The sequence below is a fragment of the Ictalurus punctatus genome, chromosome 21 (genome assembly GCF_001660625.3).
Source record: "Ictalurus punctatus breed USDA103 chromosome 21, Coco_2.0, whole genome shotgun sequence".
Taxonomy (NCBI): domain Eukaryota; kingdom Metazoa; phylum Chordata; class Actinopteri; order Siluriformes; family Ictaluridae; genus Ictalurus; species Ictalurus punctatus.
Genome location: NC_030436.2, coordinates 3,855,503 through 3,875,553, shown reverse-complemented (window position 1 = coordinate 3,875,553; position 20,051 = coordinate 3,855,503). Strand labels below are relative to the sequence as shown.

General features: G+C 40.2%; 1 protein-coding gene across 1 annotated transcript; it reads right to left on the bottom strand.

Moving 5' to 3' along the window:
• Window positions 1–260: 260 nt before the first annotated feature.
• zgc:77375 (uncharacterized protein LOC402927 homolog) lies at window positions 261–18,658 on the bottom strand. Its single transcript, XM_017450505.3, has 8 exons — window positions 18,202–18,658; window positions 13,005–13,208; window positions 11,233–11,345; window positions 8,411–8,504; window positions 6,605–6,638; window positions 5,381–5,555; window positions 4,230–4,418; window positions 261–1,615 (listed from the first exon to the last, which is right to left on the bottom strand). The coding sequence occupies exons 1-8, from the start codon at window positions 18,295–18,297 to the stop codon at window positions 1,222–1,224; spliced, it is 1,299 nt and encodes a 432-aa protein (XP_017305994.1). The 5' UTR covers window positions 18,298–18,658; the 3' UTR covers window positions 261–1,221.
• Between the last annotated feature and the right edge of the window lie 1,393 nt (window positions 18,659–20,051).

The window sequence follows — 20,051 nt, the reverse complement described above, 5'->3', positions numbered from 1 at the left end:
CTTTTGTGATGCTTTCCCAGGCTTTTACCGCAACCTCTTTCAGTTGTTTTTTATTTTTATTTGGCGGGTTTCTCCTTTCAGTCTCCTCTTCAGGAGGTGAAATGCTGTTCAAATGGGTTAAGGTCTGGTGATTGACTTGGCCAGTCTAAAACCTTCCACCCCCCCCCCCCCCCCCCCCAAAGTGTATAGGCTCTAGGGAGATATCTAGAGCCTATACACAAGGTTTCAGCTTTACAAAGAACTGCATGCCTGAGACTCTATGCTTTGAGTGAGATACCATTTTATTACAGTTTAATCACCATTTCATTTTTCTTAACATCTTGAACAGTTTTGAACAGAAAAGAAATTCGTCGCACATGCACTTCTGTTCCACTGGTGGCGCTTTCTTTCTGTGTGCCTTTAATATTTAGCTATGAGGTCAACTGCCTTGAGGTTTTGATTCGAATCTATATCTTTAGGATCAGCGTCGTGTATAAGAAATAAAATGCGATTAATTCATTAGTTTTCATGCCGCTACGACGTGCAGGAGAACAGAACTATTTATACCCACAAGTCTCTCAGCCGGGTAAGGCACTGTAAAAGAAAGTGAGACTATAATAAGCCAGTGATGTGCTTGCACAGTCCACAAAACACAGAACAGATCCGCAACTGACCAAACATTAGTGTAGAAATGTAACAATGAGTTCATAAATGAAATACAAATAAAGCAAAACCTAAGGAGCTTAACAGTACAACAATAAAAATCCCAGCTTAAAATACGATTAAAAACAAAGACGTATTTAATAATAATAATAATAATAATAATAATAATAATAATAATAATAACACTTTTCTCAGGATGAAACTATTTGGCGAATTTTTTAAAAATAAATAAATAAAATGGACTCTTAAGCATTATAACAGCTGGCCTAGAGTTTGGAGTAACTGTAAAATGAGAAAATGACCAATTCATGTGGCAAACTGTTGAAAAACACACAAAGGAAAAGAATCTAATTGGATGGTCCTGTCACTACAAGACATTACAGTCTTTTAAGCCTATTATCATCATGTCTATTTATCTGGTACATGTGTGTAAAATACCACAGTGTCTTCAGTATTGTGCTTTATGGACTTATTCATCATCGGTCCCTATAACTATGACATATTTACTGAAATAAAAGTTCCCCAAAATGGCAAACGAGTAAAAGCTTAAAGTTTCTCGTATTCAGTGTTCTCGTGTGACTAAATCTGAGTCGGAAATTTTTCCATTTCGAAAATGAGCTCGACAGCAGCGTGAACATCCTGGACAACGTTCCCCGGTTCGATCAGCGCGGGTTCGAAGCGGAAGTCGCGGTGTCCGTGGAACACAGTCTCTTTGATGCAGTGGTTGGTGTCTCTGAGCAGCTCCATGTGTGGGTTATACACGCCTGTACACACCAGGATGGACTTACAGGATGTGGCAGAAGGAGATGCTAACTCGCTCTCCCAGTCATTGTCCGTGTCCTCGTCCTGAGAGACTGACGCTCCTGTGCCGGTCAGAGCTTGTTGCACGGCTTGGCCACTCTTCCTGGCCAGCCGTTCCTTGAGGTAGCGGTTGTAGAGATTGGCACCATAGATGTCAGTCATGAGGTTGTCCCTAATGTATGAGGAGGACAGAAAAAGCAAGATAATTATAATCTGATTGGGTCATGTGAACAATAATAAACATTTAATATTCTAAACAATTAGAATAAGCTGTAAGTAAGGTTCGTATTCATTTGCTCATTATAATTTGTTATTGTTTGCCCAGTAACAACGTCAGGAGATGTATGTGGGACAATCCACACTTAACCGGATAAAAAACATAATCGTTCAAATGATGAAGTTTTCCTTGAAGAGACATTTATTTCTCATTTGTGGGAGGAGTCTCGAGAGGAGCGCTTTGTAACAGTCAGGGGTAAAGCAGTTCTTTTCGTTTTATTGACGGAACACAAGGAATTTAATTTCTTGGTAACATGAGACATTGCATTCTTCGTAAGCGAGTGGGGAGAGACTGGTAAGGTAACTTCTGTATGTAGCTGTGACAATGTAAGTGATAGCAGGAATTAACCTGTTTCACAGACATTATAAAACATTGAAGGTAAATATAAATGACTCAAACAAGCACCGTGACATTCTTTAACTGCCAACCTGACATTTTGTCAATGAAAGAATGTCACGGTGCACGTTTGAGTCATTTATTGTGTGCTGTTCCTGAAAAATAAACAACTTCAGGATTGGGCTGCATCATATCACCAGATCATTTGAATTATTATCTGCATGATCGGTCATGATGTTTTATTCCTTACAGACAGTCCCTCCTGAACAGCAAGGCCAATTCTTTTGTTTTTGCTCAAAAGATGAATCTGAGATCAGAGCGATCAGAATCTCAGTGTCCATTTCCTGATATTTACAGTTGCAATCAAAATTATTCAACCCCCAGTGCAAATCAGGTTTACTGTCAAAATTTATAGAATTTCAGCTGTTTGCGATGAACAAATCAAACAAAAGCGATTTAAATAGTTCAACACGACGGATACTTCGAGTGGTTTCCCAAAATTCAACTGAAAATGGAACTTATAATGATTTCTCCAGTTTCAAAATTATTCACCCCCCTGAATAGAATCCCTCACAACAGCACAAATATGCAAAGCAGGTGTTGTCTCGAGCACACCTCATGCAACTAATCAAGGGCTTCATTAGTTGCACCAGGTGTGCTTGAGCTGGAACACATGAAATACCTGAACTGGCTAGGGGTAGAAAATATATGAAATACCTGGATGGGGTAGAAAAAGGAAGCTATTAAAGGTTGCAAGCAGATTTCTGAGAAGGCAGGTTGTGAAAAACCCTCGAGTGACTGCAAAAGAACACTTGGTGACTTGGTGGTTTCAGTGACACTGAGGTTTTAGTGAGCACGGTATGATGCGTACTAAACACAGAAGGTTTCCATGCCAGAACTCCAAGACGTTTACCACTACTGACCCAAAAGCACAAGAAAAGTCGCTCAAACTTATATAAATAAGCCACAGAAGTTTTGGGATTCTGTGGAGCGATGAAACAAAACTGGACATTTTCAGCACGATGGATCAGCGGTATGTCTGGAGGAAGAAGAATGAAGAAAGAACCCTGTCCACAGTCAAGCATGGTGGTGGTTCGGTGATGCTCTGGGGCTGCTTTGCATTCTCTGGCACTGGAAACCTGCAGCGTGTAGAAAGCAAGATTCAAGTGTGGATTCATTGAAGTATCAGGAAATCCTAGGAGAAAACGTCATGCCGTCTGTGAGGAAGCTGGAATTTGGGTGTCACTGGACCTTCCAACAGGAGGATGATCACGAGCATACCTCAAATACCACCAAGGCTTGGTTGCAGAAGAAGTCCTGGAAGATTCTACAGGGCCATCACAGTCACCTGACTTGAACCCCATAGATAGTCTCTGGTGGGATTTGAAGAAGGTGGCTGCAAACCACGCAAACCCAAGGATATTACTGAACTGGAGGCCATTGCTCATGAGGAATGGAGTAAGATTCCTCAGGAACGCTGCCAGAAGCTATGCATCTCGTTTGCAGCAGGTCATAACAGCAATAGGGTGCTCTACTAAGTACTAAAGATGCTTGCCATGAAGGAGTTGAATAATTTTGAGACTGGAGAAGTCATTATAAGTTGCATATAGGGGGGGGGGGGGGGGGGTGGGGGGGGGGGGGGGGGGGGGAGGGGGGGATTAGCCCTACCATTACAATACTTTTGGAGGGGTATGCATATTATGAAGATTCAGGGAGTTACAAAGTAAAATAAACACACTAAAATCCCTGCTGTTTGTAAATTTGAAGCACAAAGGTGAAGTTAGTGGCTGTATCATTATTTATACTCTCTTATTTACACTTTAACATTACATTTAAAGAATTCGGCACGCACCCTTATCCAGAGCGACTTACATTTACCTCATTTTTATGCAACTGGGCAGTTGAGGGTTAACAGCCTTACTCAAGGGCCCAGCAGACCTTCTGATCAGTAGTCTAATGTCTTAATCAATGAGCTACGACTGTCCCACTGTAACTGTGCAAACACACCTGTCCGGAGCAGGGGACTCCATTTGCACTAATATAATTTGTACTAATAATTACTCAGATGAAGGTTAAATATATTAAGTGTTTTTCACATTAATCTCACACCCAATCACTTCACAAATCAATTTGACAGCTGACATGAGATGGTAAGGTTGTGAGATCCTCTTACCCAACAGCGTAGAGTGATGTGATTGGTGATCTCCAGCCTCTCTCTGCCGCCTGTGTTCTGATCAGATACTCAGCGTAATGATAGGTCAGCTCACTGGGTTTCCCCATCAGCGCCTCATACTTCAGTTCCTGGCCTGTGATCTTCTTGTAGATGTTCTCCAAGCACACCATGAATGTGCCATGACCAAATCTGTCAACAGGGGGGAAAAAAAAACTTTAATACTTAATAAACAGCAGGGATTCAGTCATGCCAAATATCTCATGGGTGTGTGGCACACACTATGCACTCTTGAACAGATCCACCAAGGAAATTCAAGGCAGAATTTTAGACAGGGGTTGTGTTTCATGTAACACATTTCTGTTTGTAGAGATACGAGTTTACTGCGAAACACTAACGGTATACGGTGCCTTGCGTAAATATTCACGTTGACATTTTGTAGTGTTACAACCTGGAACCGAAATGGACTTGACTGGTAATAAATGTCATATATCTACACAAAATAGCCCATAATGTCAAATGGGGGGGAGGGGTGGGGTGGGGGGGGAGGGGTGGGCTGGGGGTGGGGGAATCAACATAATTTTCAAAATTTTATTACAAATAAAAAAGTTGTGATTGCATTAAAATTCACCCTTGTTGTTATGAAACACCTAAATTACAGCCAGTAGCCATCAGTACTCACATATATAATGGAACGGAGTCTACATGTGTGCTATGAAATTGTCAAATGATCTCAGTACACTTAATGACACCTGTTCCTGGAAGGCTTTAAAAAAATTTTTTAAAGAACATACCTAAGGTATGATGAAGAACAAGGAGCTATCAAAACGTACCCGATACAAAGAATCAATAATGTTTCAATTATGTAAGCCACTGTCTAATGGTTTCTACTAGTATCATGCCTGGAAGCCTTCAGGGCCTTCATCAACCGTGGAAAAACATGCTATTAAACCTACATCAGGAAACAGCAAAGGTACTGATTTGGCAATTCTCATTTCCATCTATTATCGTGAATATTTATTCTTACCAAACCAGAAGTGCTATTCCGAAGATTATTTTACACTCTTATTATCCAAAGCTCTCTATTTATATATATATAGATTGTATGGTTTGTGTTGCTATTGCACACCTAAACTGATCAATGTAACGGTTACCTTGGAGCCTGGGCTTCTGCCATCCACATAAGGTCCACGTTACATGCTAACAGAGGCAGGTGGGAGGAGTGGGATGTTTCATACACATTACTCAGATTCCCACCAGTCAGTAAAACATCAGTAATTAGCTGCAGGTTGGTCTCCCATCTAACTGGCTCTCCAAAGAGGATCACAGCTGCAAACGAGCAGAAGAGAAACATTATTATTATTATACAGAAATCTCAGTCATAAATACTATGTTGTGGTTCTAATTCATCAAATTCTTTCTGCTTGTTTGTAGGTTATATTTTTTTCCCACTGATGATCATGACTACAGCAGTTACATAACTGTGGCGCGTTAAAGCTTCAATACTAAGGACAGCACCATAATCTGGAAATTTTCTTTTTTATGTAGTTCTGTTACCCTGTAACCTGTACATGGGTTTTTATACCACATTGCCGTTTAATCAATCAATCAATCAATCAATTAATTAATTAACTAACTTTCTAGAACAAGATTGAAAGGAAAATCCCAGATTTATATGAATGCCCTTATTCTAATACACCATTACTTCTATGGTAACAACTCATTTACAGGCACTTAGGTTAGTTACAACACAGTGTTGTTAACAAAGGAATACCTATCCCTGTTAATATAGTGAAGCTTTCTGTAAGGAGATGATTATCGAGTCTCAGCTGTCAGTACTTTTTTTTTAAACTTCAAGAGTGAAAACAACAGCGCCTGGCCAGAGAAGGACTGTTTACAGCTCTTATAACATAAGTGACTTGTTTTGTGCCTGTTCCAAAACATTAAAAGTAACTATAAACTGATAAACAAGTACAAGGCATTGTCTTTAATTAATAAAAAGAGTAATTGTTAGCAAATTGCTGTGGTATATGAGAAATAAAACACTGTTACACACTGCTGTTATAGCATAGTAATTATCTTTGGGGTGGTATTCACATCACCCCATCACTGATTATCCTAACAACACATCCTGTCATGTTTTATTCCTTACATATCATCATGCTACTGTATACTGAATTGTTTTATATGCATCTTCATTGTTACTGGTGGGACTATGGTGCGAAGAATGTTGAGTGCAAAAACATGAAATAAATATTCATGATTGCAAATCTATAACACAGGCTGGATCCGCGATGTTATAACGTAAAAACTATGTCGTCAAAGTTACGACACTTAATCCCGCAAAACAAACCCATTTAACAACAAAAGGATCTTACCTTCAACTTTAGGGAGGTTCACAACAGGAGAGGACTGCAATAATAATCAAAATTAAAATGGACTTGATATATCTCCTGGTCTAACGCTGATCACAGAGTTCCTGAATTTCACAATGAAAAATGAAATATACCGGTCTATCATAATGCATATGGTTACTCATAATAACCCCTGGCTACTCTTCTTGTCCAAACATTTCAGGTGTAAACCACCAACTAATGTACGATATATTGGTCAGTAAGTGAAAAATGACTCATATAGGCCAAACAAAGAATGAATGTAAAGGAAGCAGAATTAAAAATGATTGAGAGTTCAAACCTGAGCTGATATAATGAGTATGAATTATATTGGAAAGATACAGTGGGCGGAAATAAGTATTCTGATACTTCTAGTACGCCACAAATGATCAACGTTATATAATTTTGGTGCAAAGCTGTTGTTGGTAATTACAGCTTTGAGACTTCTATGGCAAGAAGTGATTTTTTGCAGTACGGTGGGTCAATATTGGCCCATTCCCCTTACCAAATCATCTTCAATCCCCCAAAGACTCCGAAGGTCCCTCTGATGAACTCGCAATTTCAAATAATCCATCCATTTTCAATGGGATACAAATCAGGAGATTGGCTAGGCCGTGCAAGGCCTTCTTGAATTATTCTGATGGGGTCGTTGTCTTTTTGAAACATCCATCTTCCCCAGATTCAGTTTCTTGGCTGATGAGATTAAACTCTCCTGGTCCATCATCCTGTTCATGTTTCCTTCGATGGTGTGTAATGCCCCAGTTTGCAGAGAAGCAGCACCATATCATGATGCCCCCACCTTCACACTTCACTGTGGGTCTGATATTCTTGAGATCGTACGTGCCAACCCTTCTTTCTTCAAAAATGACGAGCTGAAGAACTCTCAGAGTTCTATTATTTTTCATCTGACCAGAGTGCATTGTTCTTTTAGATGCACATGTCTGTGCTTCTTTTAGGACAGAGGAGTTTTGTTTGTGTGTGTGCGGTGTAGGAATGGAGATGATTGTGTGCAGTTTATTGCTTATTATTCTCTGTGTAAATATCGTTCCTGCTGCTTTCAGGTCATCCTGCAACTCTTTTGGACTGACTGCTGGCTTCTCTCTTAACTTCCTTATCATTAGTCTGAGAATGCATTGTGAAATCTTGCATGGCGCACATGTCCAGGCATAATTAGTTGTGGTTCCATGAACTTACCACCTGCATATTATCAAACCGCTTGTACCGACAGGAATGTTTAAGGTCTTTGCCATGGCTCTGTAGTTTTTTCCACTCGAGTGTTATTGTTTAATATCGTTGTCCCTGAGAACTTTAGAAAGCTCCTTCACCTTCATCATGATTGCTACTTGTTGCGTGAAATCTTCCCAACCAATGGCGACGTCTTTTATAATGACACCAGGAACATTATTTTTTAAAGGATTTATATCTAGAACTTTTTATGTAACCTTTACACATATATTTTATATGTACTTTTTATACATGTGTCCTTCTTTACCTAATCAGTTTAGTTTTATGATGAATACATGATTGTTTTTGCTCATATTTAAGTACAAATTCAAACGACGTGTGTAAATTTGAAGTGGAGATATTTACTGGAAGTATATTGAATAACAAAAACAAAAAAGTGTCTGAATACTTCCCCTCACTGTATTTAAGCTGCGTGATGAATACAAATGTGTACTGGCTTTTCCAAGCTAACTCTGATGGAACACTGCAATTCAACCATACTTGGGTTTAATTTTCTTATAAGCGATCATTTTGGATGACGACACAGAATAAAGACAAATCACTCACCGGCACTTTTGGTCGTCGGTTATGGTCCACCATGTCCAGCAGGGGGAACGATTCTCTTAACATATCAATACTGACCACTTTGGTAAAGCCCAAGCTGAGAGCACAGGTTAAGAAAAATATGTGAATGTGAAACAAATGATTTCTTACAATATTTAGGAGGTGTAAATGTTTGTGGTGCTGGTTTGTAGTACTGTGACAATGACACAAATAAGGAGGTCAGTTGGATGCATTTGGCTGTGTCTCAAGGGCACTCACAACAGTGTGATACTTTCACATTTAGGGCATTTAGGGGGACACAGAGGCTTATTGGTTAGCACGTTTGGTATATAATTCCACAGCTTTTATATGGGATTGACGTCTTGTGAATTTACAAGTCAAAGTTGCCCGGTGTTCCTTCAGGCGTGTCGATCAAGTCGTACATTTGACCCTATGTACTTTACAGCTATCGTCCCGGAACGTGGGCGATTCAGGGTTGTGTTCTGTTCAAGATGACCTCGGTTTCTGACTAAAGGCTATCCTAGTTTCACAGATTTATTATTCAAGCGTGGTACTTACTGACATTGCACAATACAGCACTGGTGTATGTGACTCATTTTCAGTCTAGGGAGCTTAAATCATATATAAGAACATTCCCTGCACAGCTTGCACAAAACTAATCTAATCCGTGCATGAAGTCTATGACCTAATGTGTAGCAATCATGGACTCTGCCTAGGCTGTTGGATAAAGAAGAGATCCAGATATTAAAAAGGTGAGTGTTGCTACACCGGTTATGATTGGCTGGACAGTAAAACAGAATCCCTCACTACTTCAGAGCGGTAACGCCTTGGTATTTCCACACAAAATGTATATGCTTTGCATCTAATTTTAACCTATTCAACTGAGGTAGGTACTTGTTATGCAAGCGGCAGACAAACACACAAATATCCTATGAAGATATTTTCTTCTGAATTTATGATTAGTCTCGTAATCATTGACAAAATTATATCAGGATCCATCGATAGACGGCATCATAAATGCTTCATTACACAATAGCAAATTTCTTTTACTCTCTTTTAAAAGAGAGGCACAAAGCAACAGAGAGATTATGACTGTAATTCTGCAGCAGACTACAGGTTTAGCTGCAAACCTAAATGTGCATTCAGGATATGAAAACAGTTAACAGGAAAGAGCTAACTGTAAGCTACCAGCCAGGCACGACCACCATAACATCATAATACTTCCGCCAACTGCTGGCCAGCTTGCAGGAAGTAATATGGATTGATTGTGCAAGGAAACAGTAACAGGAGGGTCACATATTCACAACAGGTAGAACCGTAGAACCATGTGGTGGGGGGCATAAAATGATCCTAAGTGAGATAACCAAACTGGCAAACTTTTCTCTGAAATTTGAGTTTAAAAAACAAAAAACAACAACAAAACAACAAGTAGAATTCGACCCCGATGGTGTCGACGAAGATGGCTAGATGGAAAACAAATCTAGTCCTTCTTCTTACTGATTTTTATCCTTGAGATTACTTCAAACAGAAAGGAAGCGATTACAGAAAAACTATTTCTGACATTTGACCTTGCTGTGACCCTGACCCTGTTTGGATCAATTCCAAAATTTAAATTCAGTTCATCTTCTGGTTACAGTGATCATTCCATAGAAATCCTACAAACGTTCAATCACTGGTTCTGGAGAAATCACGCTAACAAGTCTCTCAGACGGACACACGGATGGACAGACACCCGGACAACATAATGGTGGAGGCCACCTAGTTGTGAATGTGTGTGATGGCCTTCAACGGACTGACTCTGGGCTCTACTGCGACCCTGACCAGGATAAAAACGGTTACTTAAGATGAATGAATGAATGAATGAATACGTGTTTCTGTAGAGTATCTTTTTACGTTTGACAAGTAGCTTTGCTAAACCCTCCTGAGACCGTCTGATTCTGTACTGTTCTCAAAAGATCAGGTGATGCTAAAAACAACATCCTCTTAACAAGTAAGTATTTTCAGCACACAACAACAAGACATGTGCTTTATCCTGCAAAACTGCTGTGCTCTCATTTCAGAAGCTCCTTTTGGGCTATTTGTAGAAATGCATCAGGAGTACGGAGATTAGAATCATATTTTTAGGATTCTATAAATCACTGCACATCCATTTAAACAACAACTTAGAAGTTGACAGATACACTACTTTTTGGAAAGTGCCAACTGTTGACATCGTGGCAGAGGAACCGCTGATATTGCAGTCAACTTAGCCACAACTTTCAAAGAAGTAGACTGGGAAGTGTGTTTCAGTTTCACCATCAACACAGTCATTGCCCTGCGCTACATCATGGAGCACTGACAAGATGGATTTACTGCTCTTTTTTTGATCATGAGGTCGATTTGATTGAAAATATACAAAAACCAGGTGCACCACGTTGCGATGGGCTTTCGGATGAGACGTTAAACCGAGGTCCTGACTCTCTGTGGTCATTAAAAATCCCAGGACACTTCTCGTGAAAGAGTAGGGGTAGAACCCCGGGGTCCTGGTGGAATTCCCCCATTTGCCCTTTTCTATCACAGCCCCCTAATAATCCCCATCTCTGAATTGGCTACATCACTCTCTCCTCTCCACTAATAGCTGGTGTGTGGTGGGCTTTCTGGCGCACTATGGCTGCCATCGCATCCTCCAGGTGGACGCTACACACTAGTAGTGGTTGAGGAGATCAACCCCGCCCATACTATCTAAAGTGCTTTGCGTGTCTAGAAAAGCGCTATATAAATAGAACTATAACTGTAAACAGGGTAATAACTCTGCACAATATACACGGAACAAAATGAAAGGATACTTTTTGGCAATGTCCAGCACTGGGCCTTGGCCTGATACCAGCACACACTTGTCATGATATTTCCTGAACATTTTCAGAGGACTATGAGACATCATGACTTGATCTTGGGATATCTGGGGGAGAGTTATAAAGTTCACAACAGCGCTAAGCGACGTTCCTAATATAAAACATCTACCCACCTCTGTTTTTACAACTGATTTACAAAGAAAACAGGACGCAAAATGAACAGAAGAACTGATGATTTTAAGTAAATGATTTGTTCATGATTTGTTGGCCATGTTAAATGATGCGGTTATGGTTAACCTTAAACGTAAAGCATATTTATGTTACATTACATTCAAGAAGAGAAACGAAAAGTGTTCACCACCAGTATCTTACATACATGTTTTTTTGTTACTCGTAATAATTATGGATTTTTGCAGACTAATACGTTAAATGTCTTGTTGACGGAAAATGTCATTCTGTCTCGTCTTCATTTTGGATGCAAACTTCTGCGTTTGACGGCAATTACTGACTGGTCAGTTCTGTTTCAGTTCTTCTAAAGGATGTCAGTACTGCGAAGGACTGTAAGGCTCCTTAGCGGACAGAAAAGCGTCTCTCCTGTTGTTGGGAGGTCACAGATTAAAATCTCGACGATGCCACACCTAAAGCCTAGTTCACACTACACGGTTTTAAGCCCGATTTGCAAGTCGCCGAGCTTGCAGACAAAAACCCTTTCATAGGAGGCAAATCTTCGAGCAATCGGTGCTCGCAAATCGGTAGTCGATCGTTATGTGTGACACATCGCCGAGGCATCACCGACACCTGACAAATATTTGCTATGCTAAATATCTGGAGCTGTCGGGCGACTCCACATCCTGTGGTGTGAAAAGTGTCGTCAATGGCAATGGTTTCGGCGACGAACTACAGCCAATGAGAGAGCAAGGCATGGGGTGAGGTCACCGTGAGGAAGGGAAACGTCGGCTTGTCATTACAAACCATTTTTTCTTACTCAACCCCACCTCTTTCTGTATCACACACAATCCCTGCTACCTGCATGTGTTAATCCATTCTTTCACCCACTTTCTTTGTCTTTTTGTTTTTGGAGTTTCTTCAGCACAAATCATCGCGCAAACTGCTCGTTTCGGTCCTACGTCCATCTTCAGATAAACAACTCATGTTTCACGCGTGGTTTTCGCATCATTTATCCGTGTCACTTCTCAGGTCTGTTTTCGTGATGAAACGTCGTCTTGGACTCCAGACAGAGTCGTCGGGTGTCAGATCGTGTAGTGTGTGAGCCCCCGTCACTGAGGAATCACGTAGCGTGAACACCACAACGACTTCAAGACTCCCGATTACAAGACAGCAAGTCGTGTAGTGTGAACAGCAGCGATCTGCCAATGTTGATAGGCGTGCAGTGTGAACTAGGCTTTTAACTGTAGCCAGGAGCCAAGGATGCAAAATTGGCTATGCTCTCTGGGTAGGGAGGGATGGCATTACTCTTTCCCCACTGTCAATCATAGAAGCAATAGCCAATCATGGGCATTTGTGTATAAGGAAGCTCTGATTGTATCATGTTTCCTTTCACCCTCCCTGGTTGGTAGCGTTCATATGATTAGGAAGAGGTAGCTGGAGCGTGGGAATTAGTAGGTGACCAAATTGAAAAGAAAATGGGGTGTCGGGAATGATCCGGTGAGTATGTCAGTAATTCCAACCCAATTCTTTTCGACCCAGTGCTAAAATGACACAGTGTAATCTGTGTCTGTGATGTGTAGTGTTTGTGGTTTACTCACAGAAACCCCCAGTATGTGAGACAGCTGATCGGCTTTCTTTTGCCGAAGACAGTTCCCAGCATTTGTGACGAAAACCACAGGAACGATGAACTGGCCGTTAGAGTCCACCAGCTTGTGAAAAGCTTTCTTGGCCCGTGGGATGGGCGTCTTTCCCCGCACCAAAACCCCATCGATGTCGAACAGCAAGCCGAAACCTGGCTCGTTCTGTTTAAACAGATGAAGAATGTTAGAACTTTATTCGGTTATTTACAAATGATAATCGCTCTGGCCATACGGTCATGTTAGAAAGATAACGCTCTGAACACCGGAATCCGGTTTCGACTTATTTTACTGCATTTGATTCGCATTCAAACCTGCAGAAAAATGAAATCTAACATTTCGTTTCATTGATTTATACGAGATATTAATAATATATTGTAAATAGGATGTTTAGAAACTCAGCCCAATGAAACGTCATGTGGTATAACAAAAAAAAAATAATTGTAAAACAAACAACAAACAAACCAAAACATATAAAGCACACTTCTAGCTATACTCAAGGCATAAGAATACACACTTGCAAAAAAAATCCCAACAAAATATTAAAATCTCAAAATCACCGTTATAGCTACAGCTAAACAACATATCATTTATCTCTTTAAAAGTCTTTTCATGAATAACATGAAAAGTAGCCCATGTAAAATACTATTCAAGTTTATTTTCCATGCATCATGTGCCATTCTATTTATGTAATTCATTCATCACAGCTGCAATGTCTATTTACATATTTAAGTCGATAAAAGAATGGTTTTAGTTCTAATAATTAATGCTGCTGTTAGACTGATCGACAGTGCCAACCCTGTTCAATAAGATCCTTATTTATGCAAAGCTTCTATATAGAGTGGCTTAAAGTTGGGTATCACTATTTAAGACCTGTGCTGTACTTTTTCTAAATCACTTGTGTAAGCATGGACTTGATTGTTACAGCTTTTCCCACCAATCTGATACTATATGCACATTTTATGGAGCGGATGTTGATTACTGTAGCATCTGGGGTTTTCCCTAAGGACCAACAAACTTTTTTCCTGGATAAAAGGGCAAATATGTCAGTGGATGAGTGCTGTGTGAACAGTTACAGTGTGTTTACAGAGTGTATTGAGCAAATATATGGGTGTGTGAGTGTGTTTAACTGCGTGAACGACCTGATTTTTATTTATTCAGTATCGATGCATGGAAGGGACGAAAAAACATACCACAAGAGGGCACTAAAGTTTAAAAGTATATTCTTAATACAAGTTACTGTCTACTTTAATAGTATGTAATAGATCTGTAGGAAGCTTCCTTTAATTTTGTGGTTAGTGTGTAATACAGTAGGCTCCTTGTGCTAACTGTACAACATTTCTTAACAATGTGTCTTACATTCAAGAGCTTACAGCGCCCTCCACTAATATTGGCACCCTTGGTAAATGTGAGCAAAGAAGGCTGTGACAAATTGTCTTAATTGGTGATCTTTTGTTAAAAAAAAAAAAAAAAAAAAAAAAAAAAAAAAAACACAAAAATACTCTGCTCTCATGGATATAAAACAATTGCAAACAACACAGGTTTACCAAAAAAACCAAAACAAAAAAACAAAAAGAAAACAACCTTTATTAACTATAAGTGTGCAACAATGAATGGCACCCTTTTAGTTAATACTTTGTGTTAGCTCCCTTTGCCAAGATAACAGCCACCACCATATTTAACCGTGGGCATGAGGTACTTTTCCATATGGCTACCTCTCTGTGTACCAAAACCACCTTTGGTGTTTATCGCCAAAAAGCTCTATTTTGGTTTCATCTGACCATAGAACCCGATCCCATTTGAAGTTCCAGTAGTGTCCGGCAAACTGAAGACGCTCAAGTTTGTTTTTGGATGAGAGTAGAGGCTTTTTTCTTGAAACCCTTCCAAACAACTTGTGGTGATGTAGGTGACTTCAGATTGTAGTTTTGGAGACTTTCTGACCCCAAGACACAACTAACTTCTGCAGTTCTCCAGCTGTGATCCTTGGAGATTTTTCGGCCACTCGAACCGTCCTGTTCACAGTGCGTTGAGACGATATAGACACACGTCCAATTCCAGGATGATTCATAACATTTCCAGTTGACTGGAAATGGGCATTTTCAATGCTTGTGCTATTTTCTTATAGCCACTTCCCATTTTGTGAAGCTCAACAACCTTTTGCCGCACATCACAGCTATATTCCATGGTCTTACCCATTGTTATGAATGACTAAGGGAATCTGGCCTATGTGTTACTTCATATTTATATCCCTGGACAGGAAGTCATGGTTGAACAATTTCCTGTTCCTAGTCACCCAGGTGTACTAAAATAAATGTAAAATATCAATGTGAATATACTTCTAATATATTTTTCTCATATGAATTCATAGGGGTGCCAATGTATATAACAAACAGGAGCCAAAATGTCGATCATGGAGGCCTAATTCTAGCACCATGTTTGCTTAAATTTATGACTTACATACCCTATATGGCCAAAAGTATGTATAAAAATTGAAAAGGAAAAAAAAAAGTGTACACTAGACAATCACACCCATGTGTGGTTGCTGACCATCCCATTTCCAATTTAGTCCCCCTTTGCTTTTATAATAACCTCCGCTCTTCTGGGAAGGCTTTCCACTAGATTTTGTAGTGTGGCTGTGGGGATTTATGTTCAATCAGCCACAAGAGAATTAGTGAGGTCAGGCACTGATGTCTTCATGGAGCTTGTATTCATAGGCCTTGCTGTGTGTACAGAGACCTGGTCATGCTCGAACAGGTTTTGTTAGTTCCAGTGAAGAGACATTGTAGTGCTTCAGCATGCAAAGACATTCTATACAACTGTGTATGTGTGTGTGTGTGTGTGTCCAACTTTGTGGCAACAGTTTGGGGAAGGCCTGCATATGGGTGTGATGATCAGATGTCATTTATTTAAAAAAAATCTGAAATATGGTCACATGAGATTTATTGATTTATCCTGTGTTTTCATTCAAAATGACTTACAGGTGAGATGGGATACAACTGTGCAGTTGAGGGTTTAGGGCAGTAGTAGCTTGGTAGTGCAGGAACCTCCAAATATATACAGTCCCCTCAGAAACTATTCAAACGGCCAGGCCAATTCTTTAGTTTTTTTTGCTATAAACTGAAGACATTTGGGTGTGAGATCAAACGATGAATATGAGACGACAGATCAGAATTTCAGCTTTCATTACCTCATTTTGTACATCTAGATGTGTTAAACAACTTAGAACATGGCACCTTTTGTTTGAACCCATACGTTTTTCGAGTGATCAAAAATATTGGAACATGTGCCTGACAGATGTTTCTTGTTGCACAGGTGTGCCCTGTTCGATTGACTGTTTAAACAATCAATAGATCTGAATGTCTCCTCATGGTCTGAGCCCTGGGTTTTGCCTGTGAAGACTGCATTTGTTGTTAAAAAAGGATAAACCAAAAAGGATAAACCAACATGAAGACCAGAGAGCTGTCTATGGACAAAAAACAGGCCATTTGAAGCTTAGAAAAGAGGGAAAATCTATCAGCACCATTGCACAAGCATTGGGCATAGCCAATACAACAATTTGAAATGTCCTGAAAAAGAAAAACCACTGGTGTACTAACAACCAGACATGGAACAGGTCAGCCAAGGAAAACAACAGCAGTTGATGACAGGATCATTGTGAGAGCTGTGAAGAAAACCCTCCAAAAACAACAATCATTGACATCACCAACAACCTCCACAGGGTAGGGGTGAAGGTATCACAATCCACTGCTCGAAGAAGACTTTAAGAGCAGAAATATAGGGGCCAAACCACAAGCCGCAAAAGCTCTGGAACCAAGATTATCCTCTACCAAAGTGATGGAAAGTGTGGAGCAAGAAAGGATCTGCTCGTGATCCAAAACATACGAGCTCATCTCTCAAGCACAGTGGAGGTAGTGTCATGGTTTGGGCTTGCATGGCTGCTTCTGGAACATTCTCACTAATCTTTATTTATAATGTAACTCATGACGGTAGCAGCAGAATCAATTCAGAAGTCAGAAACGCACAGAATACAGAAACAATCTGTCTGAAAATTTACAGAGAAATGCATCCAAATGAATCAGGAGGAACTTCATCATGCAGCAAGACAATGACCCAAAACACGCTGGCAACACAGCAAAGGATTTTATCAGGGGGAAAAAGTAGAAGGTTTTATCACCAGACCTTAACCCAACTGAGGAGACTGAAAGGAGAACCAAATATTAAGTGTGATTTACTTTCATTTACTTTAAAACTGTCTGTTCCTATATTGGCATCACCTAAACATTGGGTGGTCTGCCACCAAAGATGCCAGGTTCTAAGTTGTTTAATCACATTTAGGTGTAAAGATCAGGAAATCTGAAAGAAAGCTGAAACTCTGATCTATTCATCTTTTGATATCAACCGCAAATGTATAGCAAAAACAAAAGCCTTGCTGTTCCAATAGATTCGGAGAGGATTGTGTATATTTTATGCCGTGTGATGTTGACTGGCATTACATAGATCATTCAGGTCAATATATGACACAAACTGTTTTCAAGGATGCCACAACCACGCCTGGGATGTTTTGCATAACTCGACAGCAGAAGCGTGGAGTGCCGGCTCAGTGACAGTCAGGGTGTTGGTATGGGATCAGCTGATACTCAGAGCTCACAAGCAACCAAGTAATTACTCAGACTGAAAATGAAAATGTACATGACGTAAATAAATGCAACTATTCTGCCTTGTGACCAAAAACAAAACTGGAGACTTGAACAAGCTTTTGTTATTCACACATAATATTAATGTCCCAAAATAACCCCAATCCTCAGACAAAAACAATTGGGGTATATTATATAATAATGGAATGTTATATATAACATACAAGAAAAAAAGAAGCTTCATTATTCCTACATGTTCTCTCTACCTAATGCTCAGGCATTTTGGTTTGCCATTATGAGGCATCCTTTTCCCTCATCCTCATCATCATCAGTCCCCTATGGGATTGAACGTTTACACTACAGAGGCTCTACTACATTAACTGTGATATTATAAGTCCATCCACAACAAAGCAGCTGCGGATCTGCTGTGAAACACATCCCATTAGGTCAACATATTTGTAAGTGCTAATGCCTGTAGCATTGCCATGTTAGCCTGTAGCACACAGCATATAGGAATGCGTTACCTTTCTATTGGGCGATGCGGAACCGCACGTCCTCCGGGATTGTTGCCGGGCAACCAGGCTGCTCGCGGTCCTCAAAACCAAACCGAAAGCCCTCATTTCGCCTCCGTTTGGCCCCTTTGCCGAGACACACGACAACTGCCTCTGTTTGTGCCCGGTCGGTTCAGTGTCTCCATGAAGCTTTTGTAGAGGAGAGAACGTGACGCCAGAGGAGGAGGAGATACCCCGAAATTCATTCACCACGCTAATTTGTTACCAACTGTCACCCATAGAGGCCGCTGTGGCTGCGTCAGCTTTGCGTAGCGCGCGTGGAGTTTAAAAAACAACAACAACCAACGTTGTATAGAATGCAGTAGTGATGGGAAGTTCGGAAGTCCGGTTCATTCAGTCTCGTTCAGCAAAATGAACGAATCTTTTTTCAAGCAGAATATAATTAAAATCAATCAATCAAAATCTCTCTCTCTCTCTCTCTCTCTCTCTCTCTCTCACACACACACACACACACACACACACAACTCGTTGCTCCTGAGTCATTCAAAATCACATCACCAGAACACAGCACAGGAAATTGTTACGAGGGTCGACATATTTTAACCGTATACAAACGAGACGAGATTTTACCTTTTAACATTTTTTATTTTATTTTTATTTTTTAGATGACCTGTTTTCAATCTATCGTTTTTGATACCTGATTTTTTTTTTACCTAAAATTTCAAGACCTGAATTTCAGGTAGTTCAATTCAATTTTATTTGTATAGCGCTTTTTACAATAGACATTGTCTCAAAGCAGCTTTACAGAAATATATAAACACAGGATAGATTTTAAATGTGCAAATTTATCCCTATTGAGCGAGCCGGTGACGACGGTGGCGAGGAAAAACTCCCTAAGATGTTAAGAGGAAGAAACCTTGAGAGGAACCAGACTCGGAAGCGAACCCGTCCTCATCTGGGTAACAAAAGATAGTGTGAAAAAGTTAATTATGGATTTATATGAAGTCTGTTTGGCCATAGAAGCAGCCGTAGTTCCAGCATTCTGGAATTGGAGTAGATGAGAGCTCCATCCAGAGGTAGGACATCAGAAATGGATCAGGTATGGCCGGAGAGCAGAAAGTATCAGGATCTCTAGTATCTCCATAAAATTGTGTGTGGCTCAACAGAAGAAGAGAGGGAGAGAAGAGATTGTTAGGACTGTGCTTAGCGTAACAGAAAGTCTAGTCATGGTAGGCTTGAGTAAACAAATATGTTTTCAGCCTGGACTTAAACACTGAGACTGTGTCTGAGTCCCGAAAACTAATTGGAAGACTGTTCCATAACTGTGGGGCTCTATAAGAGAAAGCTCTTCCCCCTGCTGTAGTCTTCGCTATTCAAGGTACCGTCAAATAGCCTGCATCTTTTGATCCAAGTAGGCATGGTGGATCATAGAAAACCAAAAGGTCGCTTAGGTACTGTGGCACGAGACTGCTTAGTGCTTTATAAGTTAATAATAGTATTTTATAATCAATGCGAGATTTCACTGGGAGCCAATGCAGTGTTGATAAGATCGGGGTGATGTGGTCGTATCTTCTGGTTCTAGTTAGGACTCTAGCAGCTGCATTCTGGACTAACTGGAGTTTGTTTATGCTCCTACTGGAACATCCAGACAGCAAGGCATTACAATAATCTAGTCTAGAGGTGATGAAAGCACGAACTAATATTTCTGCATCACGTAGTGACAATATATTTCTTATCTTAGAAATATTTCTGAGATGAAAGAAGGCGATCCTAGTAATATTATCTACATGAGCATCAAATGATAGACTGGAGTCAATAATCACTTCAAGGTCTTTTACTGCTGCACATGATGAAACAGTCCA

What these genes read in the sequence shown, in the direction of transcription:
- zgc:77375 (XM_017450505.3), bottom strand. Translation starts at nt 18,297, where the DNA reads ATGAGGGCTTTCGGTTTGGTTTTGAGGACCGCGAGCAGCCTGGTTGCC. An exon ending in GAACCTCCCTAAAGTTGAAG is followed by an intron (nt 5,556 to 6,604) that starts GTAAGATCCTTT and finishes GCTCGTTTGCAG; the next exon opens with CTGTGATCCTCTTTGGAGAG. An exon ending in GCAGAAGCCCAGGCTCCAAG is followed by an intron (nt 4,419 to 5,380) that starts GTAACCGTTACA and finishes CCCTGTTGACAG; the next exon opens with ATTTGGTCATGGCACATTCA.